At 30.1% G+C, this 24,569-nt stretch overlaps 2 protein-coding genes across 2 annotated transcripts in view; one reads left to right on the top strand and one right to left on the bottom strand.

Annotated features, from left to right (window-relative positions):
• The window catches only part of LOC123292438 (neuromodulin), a 196,126-nt gene that overhangs the window by 41,412 nt on the left and 130,145 nt on the right, over positions 1 to 24,569 (top strand). The window lies entirely within an intron of this gene.
• LOC123292436 (UDP-glycosyltransferase UGT5-like) lies at positions 17,246 to 20,112 on the bottom strand. The gene is made up of 4 exons (XM_044873094.1): positions 19,828 to 20,112; positions 18,260 to 19,063; positions 17,467 to 17,695; positions 17,246 to 17,324 (listed from the first exon to the last, which is right to left on the bottom strand). Exons 1-3 carry the CDS (start codon positions 20,075 to 20,077, stop codon positions 17,472 to 17,474), a joined length of 1,278 nt encoding a protein of 425 aa, XP_044729029.1. The 5' UTR covers positions 20,078 to 20,112; the 3' UTR covers positions 17,246 to 17,324; positions 17,467 to 17,471.

Raw genomic sequence — 24,569 nt, 5'->3', positions numbered from 1 at the left:
GTGCCTTTCTGCCTATCCGCTAACCACTTTCTTTTAAACTACGCAACGGAATTTGAAACGATTTTCACTATCGTGTAGATAACTTTGTCCGGTAGGTTTTTTGCTGCAAATGGCTGTAACGAAAAGTTTCAAGAACCATATTTTTATCAACTTTTGCTTCAAAGTTTTTACCCAATTTTGTATATTAAAAGGTATTGTATCAAAAATAATAGCTTGAACGATAGGAATCAATTTTTGAGTTTTACGCCGAAATCGTCTTTTGTGAGCGATAAAAAAGGTGGGAAAAAATTATAAAAGTAAAATCAAAAATGTTTTGGATCTCTAAATGACATATTTCAAATTGTATAATTTTTTAAATATTAAAGACAATATTATTTATTTTTATTCAATGAAATATAATATCAAATTTCACTAAGATCACTTCTCTCCTTAAAATGGGCAGACATCTTAGACAAATTATAGTGGAAACAATTGCCATTACATCATATATTCGTTAATGTTTTTAAGAGCTCGTCTTTTTCATGAAATTTGCAATTTCAATAAGTGGGCATGAGCTTTATATATCATGTTAATACAGAAGAGTTGCATATATGTATTTAGATGTTCAGATTTTCACATTCTATTAAACATTTAGCTAGTTTTATGTGTACAGAGAATTTAGTACTGACAATTTAATTAGTTTGTTGAAAGAAACAAAGCCGTCAAATTTTGTTTATTAGATAACATTTGTTGTCTTATGAAAATAGATAACATTTGTTTGAATTTCTGGTGAATATGCAAAGGACTTCTCATTGCTTGGGAGAATCTCACGTTTAATTAGTTATGGTTTTGCATGCATGGCTTGTACTTTTTAAGAATACCTGCACCATACGGGAGCTTACTTAATTTTGGAATTTCAAAAAATAAAAGCATTCCTATTGCTTTAATACGATTAAATCAAATCTTTGAACACCGCTTATTTAATTTTGCTGAACTTTCATCAATTGCCCATATTACTAAGATTAGTGTAACGTTAAGAGCAGAATTTATTTAATCGGCATTGAATTTAGTTGACTAGTTTGAACTGGGATAATGTAAGATGCTGATGGCATTGATTTTGGGTATGTCTGCAAAATATCCCTGCAAAGTGTGTGTAACTTTTACCGAACGTTTGAAACAACAAACTTTTAACTTTTGGCTTAAAATATGCATATATAGTAGGTTTTTTGGTCGCTGAATACGTATCCAATGTCAAGTTACACTAATTCTGTCACGTTTTCCGAAAACCGTGCCATTTTTTGCTGAGAATTTCATTTTTGGCATAAAAGTAGCAAACAATGTATTTATCGTCCAAACTTTGCAGGAATTTTTGTCCGCTGATGACGGATCCGGTATCCGATTACACGGATTCTGTCCATTTTTCGTGTCATCTTTGGCCAAGAATTTCACTTTTTTAGCATAAAAACAGCAAACTAAGTGTTTATAAAAAATGACACCATTTTCAAAAGACAAAATAGAATCTGTGTAATCGCACATCGGATTCGTAAACAGTGACAGAATAAAATTTACGGAATACGTGACAGAATACGTTATTCTGACACCAAAACTAGCATGTCCTAGATAACATCAGAAAATACTTCCTAGATAACAGTTTGGACGATAAATACTCACTTATCCTATTTTATGCAGAAAACTCGGATTCGTATTCAGCGACCAAAAATACCTACTAGATGGCAATTTTAAGACAAAATAAGCATTTAAAAAAAATTAGGGCTTCATACTTATGCCTTTCTCTAGGACCCTATTCCCCTTTCTGGCTAGGTTAAGTTGGCTGAATGTTTCTTGGAGTAGTCCTATAAACACGTTACAAAAACGTTCATTAAAATCGGTTTCCCCACTTTTTCTATGCATCCCGGCTTATTAGTTGTACCACTAATCTAATAAAAATATGTTTCGGATTATTCTGCTTGTGCAGCATTATTTTATGCTCTATATATAAATTTTATGATAATAAATATTCATATTTTCAACTTCTCCTTCGTTCTCTTTAATACAATAATTGTTTTGATTTAAAGAATCTTATGTTTTTCAAAACTCCACTGTTTGCTTCACTACACTACATCTTCTAAGATATTTTTAATGTGGGAATAATTACATCCGTTAATACCTAATAACTAGGTCATACAATATGTTTCTTTTCATAATCTTCTTTTCATGTCATTTGAAACCTTCGAGTTTGTTAATTGAATTATGTTTACTTAAAAATCAATGTATAATCCATTCCTTCTTGTGTCATCGAAACTCGAAATATTCAAAACTTCAACAATTTCCAACATAAACATTGGAAGAGTAAGGAAAGTAATCATTAATTATTAAAAACAGAAGTTTTAGAAAAGAAAATTCCTATGAAAAACTTCAATTTTCATTTCTAGAAAACTATAATTTGGGAACGTAGCACTGAATATTCTTAATTTTGTTTTTTGTGTTTCTAAATCTAACTTTAAGTTTGTATGTAGAATGGATTAATAATTTTCTTTTCTTTTTGTTTCAGGTAAGTTTTAGATCTTTTTCAATATCTGGATAAGTATAATTCTAAAATTTGGTTTACTCATTGTGTAGGTAAGTGTATACTGAGATGGTAACATCGAAAAAGCTATTAACTAACAAACAAAAGCATCTTGCTCTGCTCTGTCGTTTTACTTTCTTTCTTTTGCTTGTCTGCTTGCCGAAAAAAAAAATTTGGATCGGTTTGTAACCCCTCCTTCAATCGACCCGAAACTTTGAAAGCAGACTCGTGGCGACAATAAAATTTTAAAAAAAATTCGTTAAAAAAATTTTAACAAAGAAAGGAGGGAGTATAATATCAAATTTTTATGGGTTTATTTTTATGGGATCGGCTAATTAAGTTTTTTATGGGAACATTGTTAAATATTTAAAAATAATATAACAACTATTTTTTCGACAACTGTGACCGTTTACGAAATATTCGCGAAAAATCGTATTTTGTGACCTTTAACCCCGGGTAACTTTTGTAGCGGTATATAGATCGATGTAGACTTTTGGGATTTTGTTTAGAACCACAAATAGAAGGTTCGTGTAAAAATCAAGCTTTTCCAGAATTATTCCGGAGTGTAATGTTCTCAGAATTACATGGAATTCTTACAAAACAATACACGCTAAAAGTTTTGTATACTTTCAGTTTATACTAACAATTTCTTTGGTAAAAAAGTTAGTAATTAAACATACTACGATTATATTTTTACCAACCCGTATGTGCTACATATAGTACATCCAAAACTTTTCGTAAAATTATTATAGAAATTTTTAAGAATGTACAGAATAACTAACTTAATATTAATTTTCTATTGTTTAAACAATAGTTTAAAACCAGTTTGAAATTTGCTGTTACCAAATAGTTTATAATTAATTTTCATTTTATCTAAAAAGAAATTTATTTCCCAAGTGAAATGAACACAAACAAATAAATATCTATCTCTCTATGCAGAGATTATGAGTTGTGATTTTATATTTGTTATTAATGAAAAGGAATCTTTCATCGAATATAAATGTATAAAGGAATTTTATAACTGATTCCACATCAATGATTTTATCTTTTATGCATGCTTTATGTATTTTCTGTTTGACAATTTTTCAAAAACAATATTTGTTGCATTTTGTGTTATATCATCCACATCAAATTTATGTAAAATAATAGAAAATAAGAAATTTTTTTCATTAAAAGGTTCTTGTTATTTTTTAACCGACTTCAAACAAAAAAGGAGGAGGTTATCAATTCGACTGTATTGTTTTGTATGTGTTACCTCAGAACTTTCGACTGGGTGAACCGATTTTGATGATTCTTTATCTATTTGAAAGCTGGTGCTTCCCATGTGGTCCCAGTTCTGACAACGGAATCCATGAGAAAACCAAAAAGGTCTTAAATTTGCGTTAAGTACGCACGAAATGGACGAATAACTCAATATCACGCCAACCGATTTCGATTATCTTTTTTTAGTGACAAATTAGTTAATGTACTTCAGATTTACTAAAAATCACAAAATAAGAAAAATTTTAACAAAAAGAAAACCGACTTCAAAATGCACTAAAAAGTAAAAAAATAAAAATAATATAATGAAGTTAAAATTATTGTTATTTTTGGAGTCGGTGTCAGCCAAGGAAACAACTCTGACAGAACAGTTTGCTACATTACCTTGGCTTTCACCGACCAAAAATAACAATAATTTTAACTATATTATATTATCGTTATTTTTTTACTTTTTGGTGCATATTAATTTGTTTTGGTAAATTTTTTCTTTTGAAGTCGGTTTTGTTTTTGTTAAAAGTTATTTTTATTAAAGTCAATAAAGAAACATCAATCTGTGTTCGCTTTCTATAACGTATTGCAGTTTTTATACATAATTGCACATTATGTTCCCTCAGTCTACAGTCCTAGTTTTTTTGTCATAATATTCCATTACAAATAATCCACATACTATTATTTTTTTTTGGGTCAACATTTTTTATTTGGAACAGTCAAAATGGATCAAATTGAAATGGGACCAAACGGGAAACACCAAATAAATAAAAATCATCAAAATCGAATCAATCGAGCTGAGAACCTTCTACTTTTTTGAAGTCGGTTAAAAAGAATGTATCCGTCGACCGATAAACCAAAACTTGCAATTTTTCGGGATTTGTAAAAAAACTAGCCCCGTTAATTAAAGTTTTCTGAAATTTTTGCCGAGTTAATTCGTTTAATATTGCTTTAATGGGACAACCAAGTATTAAAATATATTTAGAGTTTTTGCTTTCCTTTTGTTTCATCTTGAAAAATTTGCTCAAACCAAGCACTTACATCCCCTACGCATATGATTTCTCTTCGCGTTCTCTACTATTAGTCAAATAACAGTTTTCCTAAATTGGTTGCAATAAGTATGAACTACTTAAAGATAATTGAATCGATCACACCTTCCAATGCTATTATATTTCCTATACAATATTTACAGCACATCTTCAATATTTTAACCTAAGTGTACAGAATAAACTATTACCTACAGAACAACATTGGTATTACTATATACTTGTTCTTCTACATATTGTCGAGAGAATATATTGTGTACCTACAGCTTCTGTCACATAAATTGAACAATAAAGCCTCTTATTTATTTTAAAGAAGCTATAGTGCCATCAAGTTTGGTGAAAGCTGAAGTTTTGGGTACAGTAATGCCACATGTGCCAAGTTTTAGGTTTTTACCTATAGAATAAAAATTTTTGTATGCGCAGAATAATAAGAAGGTGATTTTGGAAACGATTTTCCACGTTTTTCAGTCAAATAGATCAGTCGAAAGTTATCGAGCGTAAAATTTCCAATTTGTTTATATAAACTTCTTATTAGATTTTATATTTTCTGAAAAATCTACATCAATGTACAACTTTTCATGTTTTGGGTGGTTTTTTTTTAATTTAATTTTTTTTCAAAACTGTGCATTTTGTAGACTGTGCAGAATATTAGTGTGGCATCCTCTGTTATTTAAATTGAAAATAAGACTTGGATCCTCATTGGTACCTAGAAATTCTGTAAGACAAAATTGTATTTGACCAATGCAAATGTTAACATAAATGGATACAAAAGTAAAGTCTCATGTAAGGAAAAAAGGTTACATGACAATTGCATGCTTGGGACTGAAAATTTCATAAACAAGTGAAAACAAACAATTGAATGAGTTAATTGTTGAAATACCATGCATGGACAGTGTTGTTTACATTCTCACATTATAAATACATACATGTCACACTTACATAACTGATATTACATTATAATACATACTATACAATTTGCGCTTAATTTACGTCCTCGCAGATAAACAGTGATGTTTACGAAAAAATGTTCAAACAATAGTTTTTTATTTATTTATAATGAACATTTTTTACATTTAAACTTTTGTTCTATCTCTAACGGCTTACAAGATGGGTCCGTAGGATTCAATACTCAGTTGCCCTATATTACTCAATTACGAACTCGACCTCACTTTTTACGTCCTGAGCACGATATACACATTTCATGATATCTTTTTCGTTTTTGAGTTATCGAGTACACAGACGGACAGACAGACAACCAGAAATGGACTAATTAGATGATTTTATGAACACCTGTATATAAATTTTATTCGTAACATCAATTAATTTTATTCCAATATAATAAAAATAAAATAAATTAATTTTATTCCAATTCAGTAATTTGGATCGAATCAAATCGAATGAATTCGACTGTAAGTATATATATACACTCGTAGTGTGTATACATGATATTTTATTGATAGAAACATTATACCATCGTTTATTATCGATAAGGATGCTCGTTAAAGTATTTGTGTCAATATTAACATCACTGGAAATGATTCTACGATTTTATAAAATAAATTGTTTTCCACCAACTAACATATATCGAAAACATTCAAATTTATGTCCTAACATTATATACAAGGTAAGAACTGAGAAAGTTTGTCTTTCAACTGTTTTCTCTATGCAGAATTTTTTAATATTGTAGTATCTACTTAAAAACATAATCACTCCTGTTCTCTTATAAAAACGCTTTCAGACATATATAGTGATTTCTAAAATAATATCTTCTTTTTATTTAAATAAATTATTGAGGATGTGTGAATATACATGAGTTAGCAGTGCAGTGGAGCAAGTTTTTTTATTTATAAAGAATAACTTTCTTATTAAGTGTTCATTACTTTTAGCGGTTTTGGAAGTTTATTGTTTATCATTAACGATCGGAAGAAATCGTTCCTGACTTCGAGGATTGTCATGTCCCTGAGCACGAACTTCAAAGTAACTATCAATACTTCCTGGAATTAAACGGATTTTGCATAGATAATTCCGATGAAAATTGTATGGTTGTTTTTTGATACCATACATGTAAAGAGTCCAAAAGGAAGCTATGTTTTATAATTGAAGTGAAATAAAAAAAAAAAGCACCCCGCACAAAATACATTGATTTTCGGGTTCGGTTAAAATTTTGAAAACTATGGATTAACATAGTTTTAATCATGCTAATCAAAAGTTCTTTTGTACTCAACCCTCAAAAACCTTTCTTTCCGAGCTACGGTCCCATGTAGGCATAAATTTCAAGGGCCGTAGCTCGGAAGGGAAGGGTTTTTGAGGGTTGAGTCCATAAGTACTTTTGCTCAGCATGATCAAAACTACCTTAATCCAAAGTTTTCAAAAAATTGTAATTGGAACCAAAATACCTGTTTTTACTTACCTGTTAATATGTTAAAATTGATTTTGCACACTTCCAAGAGAACAATTTTTGTGATAAAACTTTTGGATAAGTGCGAATTTTGAAAATAAATCTTTGGATAATACGCTCAAGTGCGTATTTTGAAAACAAACAATACACTACCATTTGGACTATTTAAGATTTGGATATCCTGAAATTTTTTAACAGTTTTCTCTATTGGTGAACCCTTCGAAACATTTCGACGCCAGTTTTGCGATCTCGAGTGACTAAAAAGCCAGGATATTGGTAGTACTTCAAGCTGGCACCGATAACACAAGACAACCGACAAAGATGTTGGTTTGGTTCAAAACTAAACTTGGTCCGTAGTAAAAATTGTTTGAAATGACCGTGTCCAATTTATTATTTTGAAAAACTGCCCTGCTATTATAATAATTTTGATTCTATTTTCAAATGTAAGTAAGTACCTAAATAGTAGGTAATAAATGATGACTGTTCTAATTAACAACAGCATTGATGTAATAAAATAATAATGTTATTTACTTATTGAATTACAGCAGTGAATAGTCCGTATAAGCTGATATTATTAATGTACATAATTCAATTAGTTCTTTAGTACCTACTAAAGGTTATTTTCCCAGTAGTCTTTGTTTTAAATAATAATCCAACAACTTTACCTCTCTAAATAAATACAGTCTTACTAGATTGATACCCGCCCGCTTCACTGGGCTTAAAAGTATTAACCACCGCTTTATAGCCTCCACCCTCTCTTGATATACATAGTTTTCAATTTTGTTAAATGTAAAATAGTTACAATTCATTGAGTATATCAGAATAGTTGGCCATGATTTGTTTGACATGTACTATTTTTTATTTTTACAGAATTCTTTAATTTAAAAAATGGTAAATGTAAAATTAAATTAAATTTTTTTATTATTATTATTATTTTTTAAATATATCTTTATAAATTATAGTTCATGTGTTATTCTGATATTTCAGCTATATTGCTGTTCAGTTTCATTAAAAACCATTCGCTAGTTTTAGCGTGAAAGCGTAACAAACAAACAAACATGCTTACTTTCACATTTATAATATATATATATATATATATATATATATATATATATATATATATATATATATATATATATATATGTGGTGTAATCACAGTCTGTGGCTGTAATTTAATATTATTAACCATGGTAGACTTTTTTATTTGAAACTTTATTGTAAAAGCAGCTATGTCGTTTTTTCTTATGTCAATGAACAATTTTCAATATTTACGGGTTATTTAAATGTGAAAATGGTAATATTATGTAGCTTTTGATTTAAGGAATATGTATATAAAGATGATTTTGATTAAAAAGTGAGAAAATTTAACTATTCTTTCTATTTGAATATAAAAAAATATTATTTCGTGACCTACTATCACTACAATTTGTTAAAACATATGATTCAAGCAGCAGGGTAGGTTAGCATACTACACCCCCAACTATATAAGCTCGATAAACTATAAAATATCATAACTAGTGCAATAAAATCGAATTTTTTATTTCTATAATGGTCACATTGTCGAGTAATTACGATTTCAAACTGCACCGTTTACTGCTTTGTAGCGTACAAGCAGAATAGACGAAGAAACAAAGCACAAAAAATGATCAAAGTTCAAAAAATTTGGGCAGAGTGTCGGATTGGAATGCGGTTTTCGCATTTGATTACGTCTGGAAATTTGTGACCTATTATGTTTTATAAGTATAAGCATAATTAATATGCATTTTATAATTATGCTTAATTAATTCTAAATTGCATAATAGAATTTAAATTGACCGTTAATATAAATTCACAATTCGCTTATTATCGGATGAAAATGATTTCAAACTTGTTACACGGGAGTATTTGGGGTCGCTTAACACGGATATAGTGACAGAATTGGTCTCAGAGGTACCTGGTCTCAGAGTAACGAGTTTTGACTGATTATATGACGAATTTCTTGAAAACTCCAGGAGGCGGAGGGGATACCGATGCACCAGGTACCTCTGAAACCAATTCTGTCACGATAATCGTGTTCAGCAATCGCAAAAAACCCTAGAAACGGGTTTGGATCGTTTATATAACAAATTTCCCGAAAACTCGACTAGGCGACGAGTAACCGTTTACCCTCAGAACCAGGTACCTCTGAGACCAATTCTGTCACGATATTCGTCTTCTGCGGCCCCAAAAACCCTTGTGTAACAAGTTTGAAATCATTTTCATCTCTATTAACCGAATTGTGAATTTATATTAATATTAACGTCAATTTAAAATGCAATTATAAAATGCATATTAATTATGCTAATTGCATATTTTTATTTCTTATCCTGACGCTCTCGAATGCCGAAAACCGGATTCAAATCCAACTTACTACTCAAATTTTTCGAACGTTATTCCTTCGTTTCTTCGTCTAGAAAGAAAATCTGTAAATATAATGACATAAAAGAATGAACATATTGTTCAATCAACGCGTTTATAAAATGTACATTGCAGACTAGAAACTAAAATCTATTCTGATACCATTTCACATGCTCAAATTACAAACGTATCTACGTTATATAAATACCTAAAACTACCTACATATAAAGTATTTCTCAGTAAAGGCTTTAATTTTTACCCCGACTATACAATGGCGAGGGTTATGTGTTTGGTACATGTGTATGTATGTTCATCTGTTCCCATCTAGCTTCTAAACTACTGACCATAATTTTACAAATGAAGTATTCTTAGAAGCATTTTGATTGCCCGATGGTTATAGGCCATGTGGCGTTACATTAAATTGAATATGGCGCTCTCTACAGGACATAAAGTTATGATCGAAAAACAAATTTCGATTAAATGATAGTGTATTTACTATCAATAAATATATGTTATACCTAATCACACATTATAGTCTCAAAATAGTTTTAAGTGTATGTATTTCCGTCCGTTAGTTGTAGACTTGTAGCTTCACATTAAATTGAATTAATTGAATTTGAATTTTTTTAATAGAATGATGTATGAAATTTATCTTTATATTTAACACAAACCCCAAAATAATTTAAATAAAATAAAGTTCAAAAACTAAAACCCCGACTTCTACAAAATCATGCTCTAAAAAATATGAAACAAGGTTTGAAGGAATTTACAAAAAAAATTCGAACAAAGTTTGGTGTAATTTACAAAAAAAATTCGAACAAAGTTTGATGTAACTTACAAAAAATTTCTAACAAAGTGTGGTGTAATTTACAAGAAAATATTTTCATCTGAATTGTTATGATAAGTAAAATTGTAATTACTGTCGGGGGACCGTTGTGTAGAAAATTATTTAATCCTGGAGGTCCCCCCGCCATATTCATATTCATATGTAAAATTTGCAATACGAAAGGTGAACATTTTCCAACAATATTTTTATTCAAAAAATGGGTCATTCTAGTATGTATTTGTTATCCGAAAATTTTTACTTCAAAATAAATCGAATAATTAATAAAATAGCGCGCCAAATAATGTTTAAAGTTTATACCATGTGCGTGACGTCACATTCTAGCTTCTTCATTTAAATTTACTGGAGCTTAATTTGTGCCCTACATTGTAATAAGTAAGGAGTGACCGTTTCGAATATTTACTTTTTTGTTCATACTGTATCATTTTAACTGCTTTGATATAAATCCATATCACATTAAAATTAGCATATATATCACTCTATTATCAGAATATATCAAATATAAAATTTGCATATATCATAGAAGTATACAGTAAGTCCTTAGACACACATTAATGAGATCCTTCATTTGGGGTACGTCAGATATAGAAAAATGTTTCAAGCAAAATTTGTTCCTATCAAAAGAGGTCATCCCACAGACACCTTGGATTGGACCTTGATCTTCCAGGCCAGTTAATAGTCAATTTATTTTAACCCCCGAACTTATAAAAAGGGGTGCTATAAGTTTTTCCGCTATGTGTGTGTGTCTGTCTGTCTGTCTGTGGCGCCTAAACGGATGAACCGATTTTGATTTGTTTGGTTTTATTTGAAATGTATCAAACAAAAAAGGAGGAGGTTATCAATTCGACTGTACTTTTTTATTTATGTATGTTACTTCAGAACTTTGATGATTTTGACCGATTTTGATGATTCTTTATCTAATTGAAAGCTGGTGTTTTCCGTGAAGTCCCAGTTCATTTTGGTCCAGTTCTGACAACGGCATCCATGAGAAAACCATAAAAGTCTTAAATTTTGCATTAGGTATGCACGGCAAGAGGACGAATAACTTAATCACGCCAACCAATTTCAATGATTCTTTTTTTAGTGACAAATTTGTTAGTGAACTTTCACAAAAATCACAAAATAAAAAAAAACCGACTTTAAAAGAAAAACTTTTCCAAAACATATTAATATGCAATAAAAAGTAAAAAAAATAACGATAATACAATGTAGTTAAAATTATTGTCATTTTTGGTGTCGGTATCAGCCAAGCTAATATAGCAAACTGTTCTGTTAGAGTTGTTTCCTTGGCTCACACCGACTCCAAAAATAGCAATAATTTCAACAACATTATATTATCGTTATTTTTTTACTTTTTAGTGCATATTAATTTGTTTTGGAAAAGTTTTTCTTTTGAAGTCGGTTTTCTTTTTGTTAAAAGTTTTTTTCTTCGTTATTTAGGTTTCCGCACTATGTTATATGAAATTCCAGCGAGCAGTAAGTGCTTTTATTTACTAATATTTACATAGTGTCCCATTTTTTTATTGCCATCGTTTGATAAAACATATTTTTCACAAATGCATAAAAGCAATTGTACAGATATAAACATTGCTGTTTATATCAGTACAACTTAATTCCAATATGAAGTGCATATACTATGCTCCCAAAATAATTTACAGTGTCACAACGACAAGTGTATTATAAAATTGTATATAAAAATAAATTTTAGCGTAACAAAATTTTTTATAATATTATTGTGTCACGTTCTATTAAATTAATTGCATACGTATAATTTAACATAACGTGTGTCGTTTCTTTGTATACGAATACGAAATACGAATACGAGCTAGAATTACTTGTGACTTCATCATCATATCGTCGTAACGACTGTATATTTCACAATTACGTACTCTCCAATTAAATAAGAATTGAACTCATGTCAATATAAAATTGTTAGGGAAAAACTGAGAGATTGAATCTCATATCTCAATGAATTTTTAAAAATGCATCTCAGTTTATATTGCTGATTTAAAAGGAATTCTTATTCCTTTTCAGACATTGATTAAAATGATCGACGTTCATTTGTTGACAAAATAATAATAAAGGTTGCTCGTGACTTACTTGACTTATGTCCTTTATTCCGGAGGGGGCGTGCCGGTGTTTGCTTTCATATGTTCCATAGATCTTCATTGGAGATTGTTTCAGGCCATTGGATTTTAAAGATGTTTCTGAGACAACGGTTTGTTAAGGTTTGTAGCTGCCTTAATATTTATTTGGGTATTTTCCAGGTTGGACATCCATATAACAACACAGATTCAACATTGCTTTCGAAGATTCTCAGTTTTGTGCTCCTTCGGAGTTGATGTGATCTCCATATTGGTCATAACTGGACAAATGTTGCTTTGCTTAATTAATTCCTTTTACCACATCTTCGTCAGTGCCGCCCTTTTCCGCAACTATTATTATTTGACAGTGTTAACGATTTTGTCTATCTGCTTTCATTTTTATGTGCAAATTTGATGTGTTTTTTCGTGGATTTTACTTTTGTACACTTCTATAGCCTCTTAGTTCGAGTTTAAGGGGTAAATTAAGGTAAATTAAAGGTAAATTAAGTTGGTGAGACGTGCCTTTAGAAATGTCTCTCCCACATCTGACCTCGTTGATTAGAAGGTTAGGTTAGGTTATATTGGCTGTCCGAAAGACACACTGAGCCTATAGAGCACATTGTGATACCATATATGTGTTTTACCACCTTTCCGCTGATAATTTCATTTATCAGCTCCTCAATATCAGAGGCTGAGTGCACCTCCTTCATGCATATACCATGCACTACACCAACCCATCACAACTTTTAATTAAATTAATTTTGCTGCGATCGCGATGGCGGGAATCAAACCCTATACCCTAAGCATACCGTGGCCGGAATTGGTTACCAACTGAGCTAATAGGACAACTTTGATTAGAAAGAAATGTGGTAATTACATCGGAGCAAGTAAGCTAAACATTGCCGCGACTTTGACTTTTTCTTTAAATATTTGAACCTGTTTCTTACAACAATCAAATCAATGTAGAGTCATTTTGCGATAATAATATAAAAAGAGTAAGATGAACAATAACAAATCAGTTTTTTTGAATGCTACATTGTATTATATTTACGTAAACTAAACAAACTTACTATAATTTTCTATTCAAATTTGTTTTGTCTGTTAAATAAACTACCAGTTCTCGCATAACAATAGGTGGTAGTATAATATACTAAGTTAAGTATACTAACCAGGAATTGTGTCATGTTTTATTGTGAATATGTAAATATATAGCTCCATACTAAATTAAGTTTGTGTGCTTATGTAGTCACAGCTATATCTAGACTCAAAAGTACACGTGGGTAAATTGTAGATGAGGCTATTTGATACACTCATAGTGTATTGGATATGAGCGTATATAGGGTAGAAAGCTTCGAAGTTTATTGTCAATTGATGCTCCTCATTATAAATGCAATACAACAGAAATGTCTGACACAAGCTCTAACCGTTTATAGAGCAAATAATTATCTCATTTAAGTTTGTATGAATCAGTTGAATAGTTTTATCAAGATTTTCAAAATATAAATTCGATTTCCCTTTTGTTGTTGTTGTTAAATAAAAATTTCTGTTATCAGTTTTTACGATTTGAAAGAGTTTAATGGACAAATCGTTTTACCTTGTTCGAGAAAACATACTAGCACACAATTTTCCGAATTTTATCGTGCTACTAGTAGATATCCGCCCGCTTTGCTGGACAATTTCTTCTTTAGACAATCACGTTATAGCCCTCACTTATCCACCCTTTTGTTCACAATTTTATGGATTTTAATTTTTTATAACTTTTTTGAAAATGAAGTTTTGCCCATGATACTCGCTGACATTGTAGCTTTGTATAGGTCCAATCATTAAATTAACCTGATTTGTATACTTTTTGGATCAAAATTATCCCATCCACCGAGTTTCATCAAATTCCATAGTAAAAAAATTGCAAAAAAATTTATAAATTTTTTTACCTCCAATTTCGATAAAACTCAGTATATAAGGTAATTTTGAACCAAAAAGTACAAAAATCTAGTGCATTTGATGATTGGCCGAATAGTTTTTGAGATACGAACTAAAATTGATACAAATATTATATGCGATATCTCAGAAACTCTGCATCCAATCAATAAATTAACCTGATTTTTATACTTTTTGGATCAAAATTACTCCATCAACCGAGTTTCATCAAATTCCAAAACAAAATCTTTTTTTTGCGACTTTTCTCGATTTAACCCCTTAAAAAATTTCAAAGATTCGAGGAAAATGGCCCCCAAGATACCTGTTGCTCAAGGCGGACATTATACACCGTCGTCTCCTAATATTATGTACTCCATTTATAAATGTATGGTGCCTTTGATTGTTCAACGGAACTACGTCTTTTATTTTAATATTATTTTAACTAACAAAAATTTAATTATTGTTTTACTTGGTGTGTTATGGCATTATCGATAACAATGTTTATATTAGGGTACAATTTCCAAAATAAGAATCTAAAAGAAAATTATATGACTATTTTTATGATACCATTATAATATAAAGGTATTTATTATGTATCCATAAATATATATTTTTATAATAACTATTAAATCTGTAATTAAGTTTGGCGTTTTCGATGTTAAAAAAAATATATAGGTATAACATATACTAGCTTGATACCCGCCCGCTTCACTTGGCTTAAAAGTTAAAACCACCGCTTTATAGCCTCCGCCCTCTCTTGATATACACGGTTTTCAATTTTGTTAAATGTAAAATAGTCATAATTCAGTGAGTATACCAGAATAGTTGGCCATGATATGTTTGGCATTTACTATTCTAAATTTTTACAGAATTCTATAATTTATGGTTCACAATGATGATCATAGATCTGCTCCATCTATAATCATCATTTTGAACCATAAATTAAAGATTTCTGTAAAAATTTAAAAAAATGGTAATAATTTTTAATATATCTTTATAAATTATAGTTCATGTGTTATTCTGATATATCAGCTATATTGCTATACAGTTTCATTAAAAATTATTCGCTAGTTTTAGCGTGAAAGCGTAACAAACAAACAAACAAACAAACAAACAAACATGCTTACTTTCACATTTATAATATATAGGGATAGGGATAGGGATATATATATATATATATATATATATATATATATATATATATATATATATATATATATATATATATATAAAATGAATAATATTAATATTTTATGGTACCATATACTAAAATGTACCATAAACTAAATTGTTTCTTTATTGTTTTTGATTAATTTAATTTTTGTTTGAACTATTTTCATTTTTATTGAATTTAAATTGTGTAATCTCATTAAAAAGAGTTTTGTATGTTCTGTCAAGTGCAGCGTAATGCGAGATTTCATAGTGGAGCCTTAGATTCCAATATACAATGATTAGTTATTTTGCAATTTGTTATTACGTAATTGTTGCAACTAGTTGCAAGCTAGATTGTTGTAAAATTAAGTTTCCGTGAAGTAAGAATCAATGAATCAAAAATCGGAGCTACTTTTGTAACCTTCAATCGTTTATATCGCAGAAATTACTCCAATTGAAGTTTTTACTCCATTGGAAGTCATAGCTCAACTATTACGAGATGTCTAGAAAATAAAATCATACGGAGTACGGAAAAACATAATATCGGGGGCATAATAAGGTGTAAAATTTAAATCAAAATTAAAGACATAAAAGAAATATCGCTATGATATTTTTGGGTTCATTGAAAAACTTACTTATGTTATTTGCGTTTAAATAATAGATTTTGAAGGAGGCAGTAGTTGGCTTGAATGAAGCGTAATCTGGAAGTTATTTTTTCGAGCAGCAATGGGCAAATATCAGCAGTATCGAGGCACATGATGAATTTTCACTGATGTTGGACTTTATTATCTGTGTTTTATCGAACACAATCTAGAAGCTTCACATATTTCCAAGGAAAATAATCTATGAGATAAAGATATAAAACGCAAATCAAATGGCAGTTTTTTAATTGAAACACTATAGTTCATCAACATTGTCAAAGCTTTACTCTTCTTCATTCCAGGTAGCCACGGTGCCTTTGGGCTCATAATCATGTGTAAACACAAAGGACATAGCTTTCCAATAAATATAAAATCAAAGCAATTGAAATTACGCGTATTAGTTTATATTGAAAGCTTTAAAAAACTGCCTATATCAAATCAAAACGTTAAAATAAATTGACTTCCTAATTCTCAAACATTACTTGTAACAGACGTTGAAAATACTGTGTAAATAATTGACTTTAAGTTACTATGTTTATGCAAAAACTTTTACATTTATGTGATAGGAATTCCATATAATGCAATTTTAATTATGCAGTTGTAGGCTCATTCAAATAATAAGAAATGATTTTCTGGAATTGCTTTTAATTTTTGAATTGATTAATCTTAATCTTTATTTTGTTTGTGTTTCAACTACAGAAATAATAAGCGTAACTGAAGAATAATTGAAACCACAATGAACAATAAAAAATAAATTAAAATTATTGAATAAATTAGAAGCATCTATTTAATCTTTTTTATTTTTCTTATGTACAAATTTATTTTTTACAATTTTTATTAATTTTTTAAAAACAAAATAACTAATTGAAAATATTACAAATAAAATAAATAAAATAAAACTAATAACATCAAGTAATAAATATTGATACAATGGAATGTCTGCTCCAGCTGATCGTAAATGTGGAGCACCTTTATGTCGTATTACGTATTCCACCCAATATACAGCTTTATCCAAAGGATGAACAATATTATCGTTTAGAAGTATTGATAATTTCTTGGCTTCTTTAGCATATCTGAAAAAAATAAAAACCGATACAACAGCAGCATAAATTAAATGATTTCTAAAATGAATGTAATAAAGTAAATATTATTTTTTAATTATTAAAATATTTTTCAAAAACTAAATGCTTTTTGCAGAAGAGTCTGATTTATAACTTTTCTTACTTTGGATTTGTGAGTGCTTCATTCAATGCCCAGGTTAAAGATTTTTCAGTAACATTTTTGAAATCAACTGTAACAGCAAAATCAAGTCTTTCAGCTGTTTGCATATTTCGCTGTTGGTCACCGAATATTGGTATTCCAAGGCATGGTACTCCTCGTATAACAGTCTCAGTTGTACTTAATAACCCACCGTGTGTTATAAACAGTTTAAGATTTGGATGAGCTGCAAAATATAGTTGCATTATATATAATTGCAAAAATAATAAATGTAATTAAAAACCAGATATCCATACAGATTATATCTTCGACAGAAATATCATTAATATATGAGTATTGATTCCAAATTTTCTTGCGTCGAGGAATTTTTTCTCGAATAAGATATCTACTACCCTTATTGGCTTAATTTGTTAAAGCTTTGGTTTAACCAATTCCATACACAGTATGCCTAGGATAGCAGGTTTTAGCCTCTAAGAATAATTGAGGAGTTGGAACAATCAGTAAAATAGTGGTAAAAGTACATAAAATGTATCTCATTGGGTTTCTCGCTCCACATAAAATTTTTTTAGTACAGGAGATTTTCTTGTAAGAAATGCTTTTTACCTGTGTGATTTAATAAAAAATAGAGACTTGTTTGGAAATGGTGAAAAATCTGTGTCTACAAATTTTCACCTACGCTAAGGCATTCAGGAAATTATACTTTTCAATTGAGAAAATGAACAAGGAAACAGCGGACAACAATATCTTCGAAATTTGTTTTTCTTTCTAAGTATTATGTACATTTTCTTACCTAACAAATCACTTTGAGGATACCACTTACTGAGATGAACATTATCTGTCAAACCTGAAATCGACTCATCATCCCATTTCCATAATACTTTATGTTTCAATTTTGAAAATACGTTAACAAAATTCTTTTTCATTTCGATTGGCATGTCTTTGCTATGAATATTTGTTCCTAAACTAAAATAAATCACTCCATCTGTAGCATTATCCATAAACTTTTGTAAATCGTTGGACAGTGGTTGTGGTGTTTGCACATGCAAGCCGCCAATTTCAATTATATTCGGAACTAAAGGCCTTGAATACTCTAAACCTCTATGGGAATTTGTAAATATAAGTGCCACTTGTTTACGAAGTTCATGTGCATTGGGAGCATTAGGAAAGTAATTGTTTAATATTTTATCCTGTTCATAATAATGTACGAGACATCTTAAAATATTAAGTATTGTTTGGAATGCTGAATTTATTAAGCGTTGTATAAATGTCATGTGATCTGAGTATGTAAGGAACATTTCTGGAACATATGAATATGGACTTGGATTCCCAACGAGATAGTTAGTTAAAAATGATGGTCCAACTGTTTGGAAAACAATTACAGGGGCATTGAAATGATGACCAATAGCAATTAAAGCATCATTGAAAAATGATGTAATAATGATCACATCAAATTTGCTTTCGGATTTCAAAATTTCTTGTATGTTATCTTCTTGTAAGGTTGCTTCTGCCATTTTTGCTGCATTTTTATGGAGTTGAAACATTAACTCATAATGTTGATTCATTTGAGTTCTGCCACCAATAGAGTTCATCATCGCTAAAAAAAAGATAAAATTTTCAAAATAGTCACAGACGTTTATAACTCATTTATTACTAATTTAGTAATTTACAATAGATAATAATACACTGCACAATAATTCAAAGAATGTATATTATATGAATTAAGATTTATTCTAATCATAATTAGTTATTATCTGGGTGTTAAGCTACATGACTCGACATTTCTAAATCAATTTTAAAAGTAAACAAATTAATATGGACACGTTTAAAATAATCCAATAAACATTGAGGGAGTTCGTTCAAGTCTCTCCATTGCCCAAATAAAACCACGCTAATAAGAAAACTTCGAATCCATAATTTGCCGTAATATTATGTGCTTAATGACGTGACTTCAAGTAGAAACTATCTTCAATGTAACATTCACCTTAAAGATATGTTAGGATAATTAGATCCTAATTAAAGATTAGTTTAGTAGTTTTAATAAAGTTTCATGGCCATTTATGTTAAAAAATTATTTCAAATATTTATTGTATTGCAAGTACTAAATAAAAAATAAAAAATGCATTGACTACAACCAAATAAATCTCACAGATTTCATACCAGAAAAAATTGATTTTACTTGAAATCATCAAATTTTCAATTAAGTTTTGTGACATTTTACTAACTGCTCAATTTGGACAACAATCTCCTGAAATAACCACTTTTCAAACTGTAGGCAAAGTGAGTTTTTTACCCAATGACACAGCGATAATGAGTGCACTAGTATGTACTCAAATGATTCAATAAACATTCACATCATACCATTAAATACTTCCACCACTTTAGTTAATTTTAAAACATGATAATTTGGTGTTTGTTTCTTTTGTGGATGTGGAGTAAACATTGTTACATTATGACCATTTTTAACTAATCCATGACCCAATGCATGTCCAAGAAATGAATGACTTTTACTGGGTGTTGGAACTATCATTAAAACATTTGCACATTCACTTAAAACTAAAATTGAACTTAGAATTATTATGTACAACAAGGAAAAATTCATTTTCATCATATAAGACAAAAACTATTATTTTTACAATGTGCATACTACACTACTTCACAGCTGATCTTACATTTATTCAATTTATAATTAGGTTTTATCAACACGATTTTAGTTTTATTAGTTTAAATTATGATAATCCACTACAATACTTAAGATCTTTTGATAACAAAAATCGATTGTTACATATTTAATTTAATTTAATTTAATATATTTTTAAATAATATAAATATTTATTATCTATGGGTATAAATATACATTGAAGTACAAGTGTTTAAAATCTCCCCTATAAATTATTTTAGCCAGTACAGCTTCGATGTTGTATATAAAAAAATTGATGAGACAAAAGAGTCTCAATTGCACAAAATTATTGTAATGAATGTTTGGAAACTTACGTAGGTCAAATTAGGAGATGCTTCAAGCTTCTAAACAGGGAACATCATTAAAAACTTTTTTAAACATTTTCTTAATGGTCCAAAGCGTCAGATTGCATTCACACAATGTATTCGCCGATAACTTTAAGTTAAATTCTGTCCTCTTAATTAATTAAATTTTGATGGAGTCAGGAAGTACAAGTGCAAAATAGCTATATGAATTCAAATATTGTATTTTTTAACAGAAAAAGGCTTTCCTGGGATAAGACACACTTAGACCGTAGGGTCCGTTGTGATACAAAAAAAGGGCTGGCCTATCCACGACCTTCTACTCCATGATCCATTTGAAGCTGTTTAAGAACACTAATAGTACTTCAACGGACTTCAGGTCGGAGTGTTCGTCAACGAAAGCGTGGCTGAAGTGAATTCATCCCTTAATGTAAGAGCTGGACAGTGACAGAGAAGATGAGGCATTGTTTTCCTCCCCACTGTAACAGATCCTGAAATAATCATGATGCTTTGGTATTTCCAGTCGTTTTGTTTGGCTGCCGCCTAGCCAGTATCCTGTAATAGCCTCAACGATTTTACTTGTAGAGTCACTTTGAACCGATATATGGTCTTCGGAACGCCTGCGATTGTACTCAGATCATATGTGTCTTGTAGTGTCACAAGTTTATTAGCTAATTTTGCATTATTATGGAAAAATGGACAAAAGATTAAAAAACATAATTTATAAAACATTGGTTTAATCATTTTTATCTTTCTTTTGTATAAATTTATTTTTTACAATTTTTATTAATTGTTTAAAAACTAAATAACTAATTGCAAATATTACAAATAAAATAAATAAAATTAAACTAATAACATCAAGTAACAAATATTGATACAATGGTATGTCTGCTCCAGCTGATCTAAGATGTGGAGCACCTTTATGACGAATCACGTATTCCACCCAATACACAGCTTTATCTAATGGATGGACAATATTATCGTTAAGAAGAAGTGACAATTTCTTAGCTTGTTTTCTGTACCTGAAAAAAAGTTTTTGTTAACCTTGAATAGAAAAAATAGATAATCTTTTTAATGAAACTCAAAAATTAGTATCTTCTCCTGTAAGACAAGATGATTGGCAAAAGCTCTTACTGTATATGTACAATAAATACTTCTTAAAAGAATATACGGTTATCTGTGATAATCATACCTTTAGAAATTAGGAACTACCACTCTATGTTACGAATAAAGTCAGCTTAAATTTGTTTGCAAAATTATTTATTCTATCGTATTTATCAAAAAAAATATATATATTTGTCCTTAAATCCCAAAAATTGAAATGAAACGAACATGAATTTTGTTCGGAATCCATGAAAACAAATGTTTACTGCAAGTAATTACAAAAAATATTCGTCGGCCATTTTCCTATATAATGTAGCCTGATACGCAAAAGCACATTTTGCTTAGAAAAGTTAATAATTACATACTTTGGATTCGAAAGAGCTTCATCTAATGCCCAAGTTAGAGACTTTGTAGAAATGTTTGAGAATTCCAACGTCACAGCAAATCCTTTAGCTTCTGCTGTTTGCATATTTCGTTGTTGGTCACCAAATATTGGTATACCAATACACGGAACCCCTCGCACCAGCGTTTCTGTTGTGCTCAATAGACCGCCATGTGTAATAAAAAGTTGTAAATTGGGATGAGCTGTAACAAAAAACTTTAATTTCAAGCACTGTATTAATTCAACATTTGTCTTTTGTAGTAGCACTGACCTAATAAATCACCTTGAGGATACCATTTACTAAGCCGAACATTCTTTGATAATCCTGGAATAGACGGTTCATCCCATTTCCATAAAACTTTTTGTTTTAACTTTGAAAATACTTTCACAAAAGTATCCCGAGTTTCGTTTGGCATATCCTCACTTCGAATATTTGTACCCAGGCTAAAATAAATTACCCCCTCTGTTGCATTGTTCATAAATTCCAGTAAATCATCCGCTAGTTTATTTGGTTTCCCAACCTGTAATCCACCAACTTCTATTATATTCGGTACCAACGGGCGTGGATAGTCTAAGCTTCTATGTGAATTTGCAAATACAAGTGCCACTAATTTTTGAAGCTCCTCAATGTTTGGGGCGTTAGGAAAATGTTTTTTCAAAACTTTTTCTTGTACAGGATGATGTAGAAAGTATTTTAATGTATTCATTAATACGCCAAAAAAAGTATTAATTAAACGTTCTAGAAATGTCATGCGATCTGAAAATGATAAAAATAATTCTGGAACATACGCATATGGATTCGGGTTTCCAACGAGGTAGTTAACAATTATCGATGGGCCTGTAGTTGCAAACGAAATCAATGGTGCATTAAAATAATGGGCAGTGGCAAACAGTGCTTCATTATATAAGGCTGATATAATAACTACATCAAATTTGTGATCGATGTTCATAAGTTTTTGAAAATTATCGTCTTCTATTGTTCCTTCTGCTAAGTTTCCAGCATTCTCGAAAAGTTGAAACATTAATGCGTAATTTTTATTCATATTGATTCTGGATTCATTTTTATTCATAAAAGCTGGAATATAGAAAAAAATTATTTACTTTGACTTTTTAAAACGGATATGATCATGGTAGCAAAACGAAAATGTGAAATGAGCCCTTCGCAAGTACTGTAATGTCCAAAAGCGAATAAGCTAGTTTCGAGCAGAAAACATGGACAGATGGCTATTTAAAGTATAATTAAAACTTTGTTCTTAAATGCAAGCAACGTTACGATTCGCTAGACAAATCTAGGTTTGCCGCCACGCATTGGCGAACGGGCTCCGAGTTCGCCTCGCCAATGAATGTTAGGTCTTAGCCTACCTAATAAAATAGAAATAAATAAAATTGGATCACATTTAGCGAAGATATCGCATACCATACACATGTAAACAAATACATCCGAATTAAGAGCCTCATCGAGTTCCGTAATAAAGGAAAATTGGTGTTATTCTTTAAGCATATCCAATACAAAAATTATCATTAAATTCTAATCATAAACAGCGTAGATTTGCGAATGATACTGAGACACATCCTCGTTTTTTGTAGTCGATTAAAAACTTAAAATCAACATACCATTCCATGCATCCATCACTTTTGTTAACTTTAAATCATGATAATTTGGAATATTTTTATCCTGAGGATATGGACTAAGCATTGTGACATTATGTCCATTTTTAACTAATCCACGACCCAATGCATGTCCAAGAATTGTATGACTTTTACTGGGTACGGAAAATATAATTAACACATTTGCACTTTCACAGAAATAAAACAGAAAGTTTAAAACTACAATTGACAGATGAAAATTCATTTTGCATTCGTAAAATAAATACTCGTGACATGCTTTGCGTATTTGTTTTTATTCAATATTGTGATCTTCAAGTGGTCAATTTACATTTATCACAATCTTTATGACGTAACTAGTCATTCATATCTATAAAAACAATTAAAGCTACTTAATAGCCACAATGATTAATCACAAATACTATTAAATTGGATTCCGTAGGCCAAATATTTTCAGTTAAAAGGAAAATAGAGATAAAGTAAAAACAACGCAATTAAAAAAAATTGTTTGATAAAACCATGGGGTTGTTTTAAAGCCAAACTTTACCGGCCAGCGTCGCTTGGAAATTTCAATTTTAAAAACAAAGACCTATAGCCTTTTCCTTTACCCTCACTTAATACAGCCCTTGTTACTTGCTAACAATAGAACATTCTATAGATGAAAGAATTTTTAAAATCGGGAGAAGATGGAAGTAGTGGACTCAAAAAGACGGATTTTCATACACATTTTTATTCAATATTTCACCCCCCTATGAGTAAAATTTCGGGAAATTCTTTCTTATATTAAATGGATGCTTACGTTAAACAAAAGACACACGCTTCAAGTGTCAGATCTTTACGATCAGCGGCTTAGGCTGTACGCTGATTTGTAAAGAGCAAAAGTAAATAATGACTCAGTGCATATGCTCATTGTTGCCCAAGGTGAAGCCAATTGCTCTCGTAGTGTGAATATTATTTTTCGGCTCGACGTAGGTGGATAGCGTCCACGTCTTTGTTTAGCACAGCGAGAAAAAAGTGTCAATTTTCGTTT

Source organism: Chrysoperla carnea, chromosome 2 (assembly GCF_905475395.1).
Source record: "Chrysoperla carnea chromosome 2, inChrCarn1.1, whole genome shotgun sequence".
NCBI lineage: Eukaryota > Metazoa > Arthropoda > Insecta > Neuroptera > Chrysopidae > Chrysoperla > Chrysoperla carnea.
This window is presented reverse-complemented; position numbering and strand designations above follow the sequence as displayed.

What these genes read in the sequence shown, in the direction of transcription:
- LOC123292436 (XM_044873094.1), bottom strand. Translation starts at nt 20,077, where the DNA reads ATGATGAAAATGAATTTTTCCTTGTTGTACATAATAATTCTAAGTTCA. An exon ending in AGTGGTGGAAGTATTTAATG is followed by an intron (nt 19,064 to 19,827) that starts GTATGATGTGAA and finishes TCTTTTTTTTAG; the next exon opens with CGATGATGAACTCTATTGGT. An exon ending in TCCTCAAAGTGATTTGTTAG is followed by an intron (nt 17,696 to 18,259) that starts GTAAGAAAATGT and finishes TATATTTTGCAG; the next exon opens with CTCATCCAAATCTTAAACTG.